General features: G+C 42.4%; 1 protein-coding gene across 1 annotated transcript; it reads left to right on the plus strand.

The window, feature by feature from the left end:
- Positions 1 to 1,627: 1,627 nt before the first annotated feature.
- Positions 1,628 to 7,742, plus strand: LOC138953270 (N-acetyllactosaminide beta-1,6-N-acetylglucosaminyl-transferase-like). Its single transcript, XM_070325070.1, has 5 exons — positions 1,628 to 1,928; positions 3,262 to 3,441; positions 5,435 to 5,598; positions 6,553 to 6,776; positions 7,405 to 7,742. Exons 1-5 carry the CDS (start codon positions 1,782 to 1,784, stop codon positions 7,740 to 7,742), a joined length of 1,053 nt encoding a protein of 350 aa, XP_070181171.1. The 5' UTR covers positions 1,628 to 1,781.
- Positions 7,743 to 11,671: the final 3,929 nt, after the last annotated feature.

The raw sequence follows: 11,671 nt of genomic DNA on the forward strand, positions 1-11,671 counted from the left end.
TTTTGACCTGGGTTCAGGATGGGTCCAAAAAGTGTTCGAGACAATCTGCAAAATTAATTCTTTAAAAATTGCTCGCTCTTTACGTAGGGCACCTAGGATGTTCCCGTTTGGTGAGCGTTCAAATGGAAGGGTGTTTGTACTGTGTCTAAAAGCCTGACAGTATCTGTGATGGTTTACGGGAGGCTTACTGTCCGGGCGTGATTTCATAACAGCCGTCCAGCACCAAAACGAGGCGCCATTGTTCTTCAGGGCCAAGTCCACAAAAATAAATTCTTTGAAAATTTCTCACGCTCGACAGAAAGCAGCCAGGATGTTCCCGTTCGGTGAGCGTTTAAATGGAAGTATGCTTGTACTGTATGTAGACGCTCGGGGAGCTCTGTGATGGTTTACGGGAGGCTTACTGTGCCTTTAAGTTATTTTATTCCGTGAGTATAGATATATACGGCGTGTGTGTCACGGTGTGTGTGTGTGTGTGTGTGTGTGTGTGTGTGTGTGTGTGTGTGTGTGTGTGTGTGTGTGTTTGTGTGTGGGTGGGTGGGTGGGTGGGTGGGTGTGTGTGTGTGTGTGTGTGTGTGTGTGTGTGTGTGTGTGTGTGTGTGTGTGTGTAGACAACACCTGTGGATTGTAGAGTTCTGTTTGTGATAGGGTCTGTCGGCTTTTGACTTTCTGTATGTTCTGGCCTTCCTTTGAGAAGCCATAACAGTTATTATAGGGCTTAGAAATTAGCTCTAAATTCTCGATCCTGTTTGAGTGGACTCCGCCTTCAAAGGTGGTTGTAGTGTTTCGGCACTCGGTTACATTTGGCGTCGTCGACAGAGATGGGACTCGACATGATATGTTCAGGAATGGCATTATGGCCACTGAATCATTTTCGTGCTGTTCCCATTCCACGAACCTGGGAGGAACCTAAGGTTGGCGGGTCCATGGTTCGGAACTTTGGGGACAAAGTTCATTCAAAGGGGGTCGAGTGTGACAGGGAGACTACCGTAGCCCTTCACAGCAGAATTGCAGAGTTGTTCGCCTTAGAAGTTGTGACCTATTTATAGCTAGCTCGCAAGGCAACACTTGTGGATTGTAGAGTTCTGTTTGTGATGGGGTGTGGCGGCTTTTGTCTCTCTGTATGTTCTTGCCTTCCTTTGTGAAGCCGTAACAGTTTTAACAGGGCTTAGAAATAAGATCTAAAATTCTCAATCCTGTTTCATTGGACTTCGCCTCCAAAGGTGATTGTGGTGTTTCGGCACTCGGTTACATAAGTATTGCAATTCGTGTACAAAATCCCTCCCATCTTCAAAATATTGCCACTAATACTACCCCTCCCATCGTAAATATTCTGCATCAAATTTGGTGGGCATATTCAGGTGGACCCGGGGCACAAACTGGTGGATGAAAATTTTCACCACGTGCTCTAAGCCGGCGAACCTGCACGCTGCATACTCTGTCTCGCGATCCACCCGGCAAAGCCGGGTATTCCTCTGGTACTATATACAGCGACTTGTATCAAAAATAAGTAGAGAATGCTACTGGATTCTGAGGTATGAATTTAAAACACTAAAGTTCAAGATTACCTTTTTTGTTTTCATTCCCGTTCACAGTAATGGCTGAATGTTCCTCTCTTTTAGCAAAGTGAACAACGGACGACCAACAAACTCTCAACAAGTCACGCAATACATGCTCTTCAATCTCTGCCAAGACTGACAGCTTTGAACTGCTCGCGGTTGTGGACGGGGAATAAGTCAGAACTACAGAAAGCTCAAAATTCACAGGCGAATCAGAAGAGGACGATGAAAACGACAGCAGAACATCGCAGAGCAACCTCGGACTGTGGTCGCTACTTACAAAATGGCGGCTTCAAATTGTCGTCTGTCAGCGAGGAAGAGTTGTCGTTCCCTTTGGCGTTCAGCTTGCTAGTTTACCGGGATGCTGATCAGGTTGGTATGGGGATGTCCCCAAAGGCTTTTTCGTCTGAACGTCTAGCTTCCGTTTGGGTGAAAGTGTAAGTTTAGTGTATCAAACTCTTGGAAAGTGTTTCAACTTACTAAACTTTATAGACGGAGAGACTGAGAACCATGTCCATCTGTCGTATATGAAGCAAAATTCTTGTGTAAAGCAATTATTTTGACCTTTTAATTTGATGCATTCTGTTAGCCTTATCTGTGTGTTCATTAGACGTAACTACATAGCGGACTGTATTCATGCCACAATTAGTGTCGTGAAAGGCACTGGTGCCTTTATCAACTCACCACAGCAGGAAGTCAGGGTGTTGATTTTATGTAAGTGGGAGGATGGTCTTATTACATGTTAAAGCCTGACCAGGTCTGAGACGGTGATGCAAACTTACGAGGCGGAGTAGACCGATAAGACTTTGCTCTACAGCAAGGGAGGCAATTCACTGCTGATTTTTTTTTTTTTTTTTTTTTTTTTTGGGGGGGGGGGGGGGGGGTTGCGTTCGTTAAAACCATTTCTTTGCTTGCCTGTTGGTTGATGTGGTGGTGCCTTCTGGTTTTTTTTGGTTCTCAACAGTTTGTTTATAGAAACATTAAAACTTTGACAATGTTTTTCAATCCTGTTGTGTGATCTCAGGTCACCTTCTGTGGCCTTGCTAAGCTTTACATAGATATTTGGATATTCATGATCAACGCTTTAAAGATGGCTGCCGTTCACACACGTGCAGAAAACGTTATTTTGAAAGTTGAGGCCAGGTATTTCAAAGCCTTCTAAAAACCAGGATACAATTCTTTGTTTTGCTCTCTCAAAGAAAGAAGACAAACCTGTGTTATGCCTCTTCTCCATGGGTTGCATTTAGACTAGTACATGTACTGTCTTGAGCCTGTTCGGTTAAAAAAAAAACACTGAAAAATGCTCTTCAGCCCGCAGTCAAAATCTAGCCATGGCCCATGTATCTCTTTTCCACGTATTTGCTCTACATGATATGTTTACAGAGAGAGAGAGAGGGAGAGAGAAAGAGAGAGAGGGGGAGATACACACACACACACACACACACACACACACACACACACACACACACACCTACGTACGCACAGAGAGGGGAGAGAGAGATACTGATCTACACACACACACACACACACTCACACACACAAACACAAACACACACACTCACACACACACACACACACACACACACACACACACACACACACACACACACACACACACGAACGTACAGAGAGAGAGAGAGAGAGAGAAAGAGAGAACGAATCCACCCCATCAATCTTCAAGTCAATTCTCTTCCGGATATCACAGGTGGAACGCCTCCTACGCGCCATCTATCGACCCCACAACGTCTACTGCATTCACGTGGACCGAAAGTCGGACCTAAAATACCGGACCAGCATCGAACGGATAGCCAGTTGTCTTCAAAACGTCTTTGTGTGTCCCGTGTCAGTGAATGTAGTTTGGGCCACATTCACAAACCTCGAGCCGGTCAGTATGAAAAGCTGCTGCTATCATACTGCTGCAGTGGAACCCCCCTTTTAAGACCCCCCATTTTAAGACCTCCTAGCTCTCATCTATAACCCTCCTTTCTCAGATGTTCTGTACATAGCCTCTGAAAATGGACCGCAGTTTCAAAACTTAGCCTATCTCTCTTTAGACAAAATTGTGTTAACTTTTAGAAGGTCTTAAAAGGCGGGTTCCACTGTAGTAGTAGTAATTGTTTACGTCCTCACAGACCTCGAAACTTCTTAGGGATATTAAAGGCACACTCCTTTTTTGTAATGGCTTCTTCTTCTTCTTCTGCGTTCGTGGGCTGAAACTCCCACGTACACTCGTGGGTTTTTTGTGCACGAGTGGAATTTTACGTGTATGACCGTTTTTTACCCCGCCATTTAGGCAGCCATACGCCGTTTTCGGAGGAAGCATGCTGGGTATTTTCGTGTTTCTATAACCCACCGAACTCTGACATGGATTACAGGATCTTTTTCGTGCGCACTTGGTCTTGTGCTTGCGTGTACACACGGGGGTGTTCGGACACCGAGGAGAGTCTGCACACAAAGTTGACTCTGAGAAATAAATCTCTCGCCGAACGTGGGGAGGAACTCACGCTGACAGCGGCCAACTGGATACAAATCCAGCGCGCTACCGACTGAGCTACATCCCCGCCCTTTGTAATGGCTGACATGACGGGGAATGCGCTGTAAAGGTCCACTCCTTCCCATGAAAACAGTTCGGCCCACTATCTCAGATCTGGCCTCCACTTGGTCACATACCCAAAAGGAACAGCTGTACGTTAACCCGTGATTTGTAAAAATGTAAAAATATCGCATTCCACAAAGTAATACATGCCTTTTATTATGATTCATATTTTTTGTTTAGAGCCCAGTCAACCACAAAAGGATCCAAGGCCATAAATTAATATAAAAATGACAGTGTGTGAGTAAATCTGCACATGTTAATTTTTTATATTTCGATTTTGAAGCGTGATAAGCGCAGATTTGTCTGTCTGTCGGTGTGTCCGTCACAAACATGTGCACGCAAGTTCTCAAAAAGTCGTAATTACCGCCAAGCTAATAGATCCCTGGACTTTCTACATGACAAGAAAATATCGGGCGCATTTACGTTATTTGTAAAACAATTGTTACAACCCCACAACCTCTCGGATTAACAACAGCTTGTGTGCTCTCTGGGGACAATGGAAACGGTTTTTTTATGAATCAATTTCTTAAAAATTCACAAGTGGCCTTTACAAAAATAAATCATTAAACTATTAACCACAACAAACAGTCAGGCTGTTGATTTGTTGTATGTGACCAAATGGAGGGATGGTCTTACCCCTTGTAAAAGCTTGGCATGATCTGAGATGGTGGGCCAAACTGTTTTCACGAGAACGAGTGTGCTGTGCTTAAAAGTTATGTTAATTTACAAATTTTAAGTGTAGCAACAAAATAACAAAGAATCACTGGAAAAACTTTTCGGCTTGAAACTCTCCTGTTGTTCCTGCTGTATCCACTTCAGTGCTCAAATCTCTACCTCCGTTGACAACTATTCGGTTCGGATATCGTATGGATGTTGTGGGTGCAATTGGGGACTTTTGTTCTCATCTTGACATATGAGAGAACGGTGTACTTTGCATTACACAGACCAAACGGACAATACGAATACTGACGCGGAAATTGCCAAGTCGGGAAAGGGACGTAAACTGTGAGCTATTCCTTTGATCGGTGCATTGTTAAACGTTTCATTTGTCTCGAAACTATGTGAATCCCTTTCCCTCCTCCCCCATTGCAATGGGCCGATGCCCTAGCAATTAACTTTTGTATTCGTATTCGTATTCTCTGTCGGGAGGTAGATCCTCTCGGGCTACCTGTATTCTCTACGTGTTTTCTCATGTCATTTGAATTCAAGTTTAGAAATATCAAAGAAAGATTCAACAAAATTAATTTAGCATGCTGATTTCCAGTCCGACTTCTCGTTTCAGGAAATCCTGTGCATGCGTCATTTGTGGCGACAGAAAGTCAAATGGCGTTATTTCATCAACTTGACAGGCCAGGAATTCCCGCTGAAAACCAACAAGGAGCTGGTTCGGATCCTGAAAGCCTTCCACGGGGCCAATGATGTCGGGGGCATCAGGAACGAAGCAAGGTTAGCGGTTTGTGAATTTGAAGTGAGGTAAATGGCACCTAAAAAAAGAATTGTTTAGCATTCACAAATTGGGACCATGGCAAAGATTTTTGTTTTGCTTTTAGTTTTTGGTTTGGTAGACTTTATTGTATGCTTTTGAAATGCAGTAAATGGCAGCTGGGGACAAAAAACTGAATTGTGAAGATTTTTGTTTTGCTTTTGGTTTTGGGTTTGGTATAATCTATTGAATGATTTTGAAATGCAGTAAATGGCAGCTGGGGAAAAAACTAAATTATGAAACTTTCACAAATTGAGACCACAGTAACGATTTGTGTCTTGCTTTTGATTTACTTTATTGTACGTCCTTGGTGAATTTTTCCAAAGAAATTCGGGATGCTATCGTGCAGAGACGGAGTTACGCAACCCTTCAGTCTGTGTATTGTTTTTCCTGCATGCGTGTATTCGTGTTTAACCAAGCGCTGAGAATGTTGCTGCACGATCTGTGAAAAATACATGTCTCCCCCTGTGAACGATTACGCTCACAATCACAGATCTGTCCCGGCTATTACATGGGATACGATCATCTCTCCGCTTGGACTTTATATACACAAAGATATATAACAAATCAAGGCCCTAGATGCTTTCTCAGCAGGGTGGAAATTCGTTGACGAATTAATTTCATAAATGGCACCAGTGTCAATCTGAACAATGTATTTATGGCATCACCGATTGGCGCCGAGGGTTTTCGCAGAAGATTTCGGCGGGTATTCAATATTGTTAATGTCTTTTATATAACATTTTGTGGCATTTTTCGTTCCCTGGGGGTACAAATGTAACAAATATGTGTTGCAAAGTCTTCGCGTTGTCGACTTCGAGCTCATTATAGGACCGCGTTTAGGCTGTACACCCGGTTTGTCCACACGCAAGTCTCCCAGGATTAAAACGCCACCCGCTACTCTTCCTCTCACACCACAGAATGCGCTTCAGATGGGAACGCTTTCTCCCAGCCCCATACAACCTGACCATCTACAAAGGCAGTGTGCACGTTGCAGTCAGCAGAGAATTCGTGGACTATGCTATCAACACTCGCGTGGGTAAGACTCTGTTCGAGTGGGAGAGGCCCGTCAAGCACCCTGACGAGTCATATTTCAACACCTTGAACAACAACCCCCAACTTGGCGTACCCGGGTCTGCTACGGGTAGGTATCTTTTTTACAACTTTCACGAGTCGTGACAGCAGGGGAGGAGTTTGAATGAGAGTGGCGTGGTGTATGTTAGTCCCGTTGTGGTGACTGTGAGTGCATATATAATTTGTGCGAATGAAAGGACGCTTATGTGCTTCTGTCTCTGTCTGTCTTGTCTGTGTGTCTGTCTTTCTTTCTCTATCTCCGTCTCTCTCTCTCTCTCTCTCTCTCTCTCTCTCTCTCTCTCTGTAGGTCTCACACACACACACACACACACACACACACACACACACACACACACACCGAACCCACACACAAACGTACAGCACTCAATTCCTCCCACACCCCACTTTATTCTTGCCCTTCCCCCCTCCCTCACTCCACAAGATAAAAATAAAGGTATTCTTCAACTTAATTGCCTTCAACACTTTCCGAATGAACACATGCATGCCTAGCAGAGCAAACAACCTCCAATGAAGCCGCATTGGGAAGAGTCGCGACCCAAGAGAACGTCTCTAAATTATAACTAGATGTCTTTTCTAAGTCTAGCCAGACAGACAAACACACAGACAGACAGATTTAAACCTATACACAACCCGTATGATTATACGGAGGGTAACAATAATTTTCTCTCTACTTCCAGTCAATCACACTGCCAACCAGGACCCGCCCATCTTCGCCAGGTTGAAGGTTTGGGACGGAGCCAAAGAAAAATACGGTGGCTGCCATGGAAAGATCGTGCGGGGCATCTGCCATTTCGGGGTGGGCGATCTACCCTTATTGACCAAGAGCCCACAATTGTTTGCCAACAAGTTTTCCTACGACTATCAGCCTCTGTCCTACGACTGTCTGGAGGAGTGGTACTTCCACAAGGTTGAACTGGAAGACGCTGGCAACCCACCGCCGCTCAATGTTTCACGTTATGAACAAGCACCGTTCGTGAAGTATAGATACACCGGGCCGGTCAAAATTCAGCAATGAACTCGGAGCAGGAAAAAAAAAAGTGACGAACTAGCAAATAAGTATCACTGATTGGTCTTCGTGATCTGCGAAAGAATATTATGTGGGCCTGATAAGTTTGTTTGGTTGTATTTGTTTTGTTTGTTGTTGTTTTTTGCGTGTTGTTGTTGTTGTTGTTGTTGTTGTTGTTGTTGTTGTTGTTGTTGTTGTTGTTTTGTTTAAGTTTTTGGCTGGATGCTTTCCTTGCTTGTTGCATAGTTGCTTGGGTCAGGCCGCTATTTTCTCCCCCCTTTCCTAACCTAGATGGTGGGTTCAAGTGCTAGTCTTTCGGATGAGACGAAAAACCGAGGTCCCTTCGTGTACACTATATTGGGGTGTGCACGTTAAAGATCCCACGATTGACAAAAGGGTCTTTCCTGGCAAAATTGTATAGGCATAGATAAAAATGTCCATCAAATACCCGTGTGACTTGGAATAAAGGCCGCGAAAGGTGAATGCTCGCCTAACAGGCTTGAGGTTTGCTGGTCGATGTGAATGCGTTATATATTGTGTGTAAAAAATGTTTGTTTGTCTGTCTGTCTGTAAAAAAATTTCATTTCACACGGCAGAAATTAATATGTAAAGCGCGGAGAGCACAGTTAATTGTGGTTCGCGCTATATAAGCTCACCATAATAATAATAATAATAATAATAATAATAATAGTGCTTTACTTTTTATTGTACTATTTTACGTGCTTGTAAGATCTTAGCTTTGAAGCTGTTTTGTGATGTGTGACACTATGAGCCTGATGTTAAGTTTGTTTGATTGGCTGTTTCCGTGCTAAATCCTTTTCAAGGTCTTTCAAGGTACATAATAAGGGAACCTTAATACCGGTCAAATGTAATACCAGATCTTCAGGATTGTCGAAACAAAACGATATTGTTTTTTCTTCTAAAGATTGTGATATTATGATTTAGTTGTTGCCGGTAGATTTGCTGGTGTTTGTTTTGTTTTTGCTGTTCCCTCACGAGCGAGGGCTAATTTATTTTGTAAAAAGCATGCATTGCTTGTTTCATTTCCCCTTGTAAATAACAAGATAGTTATGTTATCTTAACTATTAGTGCTGCTGGTTGTTAAATCTTAGATATGTATGCTTGCATCTTTTTTATATTTAGTCAAGTTTTGACTAAATATTTTAACATCGAGGGGGAATCGAAACGAGGGTCGTGGTGTATGTGCGTGCGTGTGTGTGTGTGTGTGTGTGTGTGTGTGTGTAGAGCGATTCAGACTAAACTACTGGACCGATCTTTATGAAATTTGACATGAGAGTTCCTGGGTATGAAATCCCCGAACGTTTTTTTCATTTTTTTGATAAATGTCTTTGATGACGTCATATCCGGCTTTTCGTGAAAGTTGAGGCGGCACTGTCACGCCCTCATTTTTCAACCAAATTGGTTCAAATTTTGGTCAAGTAATCTTCGACGAAGCCCGGGGTTCGGTATTGCATTTCAGCTTGGTGGCTTAAAAATTAATTAATGACTTTGGTCATTAAAATTCGGAAAATTGTAAAAAAAATTAAAAATTTATAAAACGATCCAAATTTACGTTTATCTTATTTTCCATCATTTGCTGATTCCAAAAACATATAAATATGTTATATTCGGATTAAAAACAAGCTCTGAAAATTAAATATATAAAAATTATTATCAAAATTAAATTGTCCAAATCAATTTAAAAACACTTTCATCTTATTCCTTGTCGCTTCCTGATTCCAAAAACATATAGATATGATATGTTTGGATTAAAAACACGCTCAGAAAGTTAAAACAAAGAGAGGTACAGAAAAGCGTGCTATCCTTCTTAGCGCAACTACTACCCCGCTCTTCTTGTCAATTTCACTGCCTTTGCCATGAGCGGTGGACTGACGATGCTACGAGTACATATACGGTCTTGCTGAAAAATGGCAGCTACTTGACTAAATATTGTATTTTCGCCTTACGCGACTTGTTTATTTCTACGATGGACTGAATTGGATGCGTATTTGTGATATGTGTGTAAAAGTGCTTGAGGTCTAAAAATAGAGTACGCCTGGTTGTTTGCTGTTTTTTTTTAAATTTATTTTCTTATTTTTGTTAAAGCATTTTTTACCTGACTGTGTTGAATCTTAATTTTTGATCTTAAATGTATGTCTGTGGTTTGTAATTGCCTGACTTTGTATGTGTGTGACATGTTGAATTTTTAAGTTAGTGGACTTCTCAGTTCTAGGTGCACGGAGCCCCTAAGGGTTCCAGTCATACTTCAGGCATGTCTCCATTTGGAAAAAAAATACCAAGTTTGATTAACCTTCTTGAAAGGAGTCAAAAACTTCATTTTTTTTACAAATTAATTTGTATTATTGTCCAACGAAAACAGCATAAGACTCCTTTTTACATTCAGTCAAGTTTTGACTAAATGTTTTAACATAGGGGGGGAATCGAGACGAGGGTCGTGGTGTATGTGTGTGTGTGTGTGTGTGTGTGTGTGTGTGTGTGTGTGTGTGTGTGTGTGTCTGTGTGTGTGTGTAGAGCGATTCAGACTAAACTACTGGACCGATCTTTATGAAATTTGACATGAGAGTTCCTGGGAATGATATCCCCGGACGTTTTTTTCTGTTTTTTGATAAATGTCTTTGATGACGTCATATCCGGCTTTTTGTAAAAGTTGAGGCGGCACTGTCACACCCTCATTTTTCAATTAAATTGATTGAAATTTTGGCAAAGCAATCTTCGACGAAGGCCGGGGTTTGGTATTGCATTTCAGCTTGGTGGCTTAAAAACTAATGAGTGAGTTTGGTCATTAAAAGTCGGAAACTTCTAATTAAAATTATTTTTTTATTAAACGATCCAAAAACAATTTCATCTTATTCTTCGTCATTTTCTGATTCCAAAAACATATACATAATCTATATATATATACGACTAGTCTCTGTGTGTCTGTGTGTCTGTGTGTGTGTCTGTCTGTGCGCGATGCACGGCCAAAGTTCTCGATGGATCTGCTTCAAATTTGGTGGGCTTATTCAGAGAGACCCCGGACACAACCTCATCGATGAGATATTTCAACACGTGCTCTCAGCGCGCAGCGCTGAACCGATTTTGGTTCCACCTCAGCTATTTTGGTTCCACCTCAGCTACCCGGGCCCCCATACCGACACACCATAGCCGCTACACCACATCACAACGCCAAAGTTCTCGGTGGATCTTTTTCAAATTTGGACACCGTATTCAGCTACACCCCGGACACAATATCATCGATGAGATATTTCAACACGTGCTCTCAGCGCGCAGCGCTGAACTGATTTGGGTTTTTGTGTTCATTTCACCATTATAAGTAACTCTTCCTTATCTTCTCCAGTGTTTGGCGCTTATCTCCCTTCCTTCGTGTGGCTTTCCCGTTTGTAACTTACTATTACTATTTTTAGAATGTCACTGCGCTGTCCACTGCGCTGTCCACAACGCTTCCCTTGCACCCGTAAGTTGTTCTTACTGTCAAAGTGAAAAGGTCGAATCAATTTATAGCCACGCGAAAAATACACTCTCACCTATCTCTATATATTTATAGATACAGATATGCATATATATACGGCTTCTCTGTGTGTGTGTGTGTGTTTGTGTGTGTGTGTGGGCAAAAACCTGTGTATTGTAGAGTTCTGTTTGTGATGTGGTCTAGCGGCTATTGTCTGTCTGTATGTTCTGGCATGTGAGAAGCCACAGCAGATAATATAGGGCTAAGAAATAAGCTCTAAAATTCTCAATCCCGTTTGACAGGACTTCGCCTTCAAAGGTGATTGTGGTGAACCGCCACGCTGTCTGTCTCTGTCTCGCGCCGTTCACCTCAAATTCCCGTTTCTGAGTAACTATTTTTAGAATGTCACTGCGCTGTCCAGAACGCTTCCCTTGCACCCGTAAGTTGTTCTTACTGTCAAAGTGAAAAG

This window comes from Littorina saxatilis, linkage group LG17 (genome assembly GCF_037325665.1).
Source record: "Littorina saxatilis isolate snail1 linkage group LG17, US_GU_Lsax_2.0, whole genome shotgun sequence".
Lineage (NCBI taxonomy): Eukaryota > Metazoa > Mollusca > Gastropoda > Littorinimorpha > Littorinidae > Littorina > Littorina saxatilis.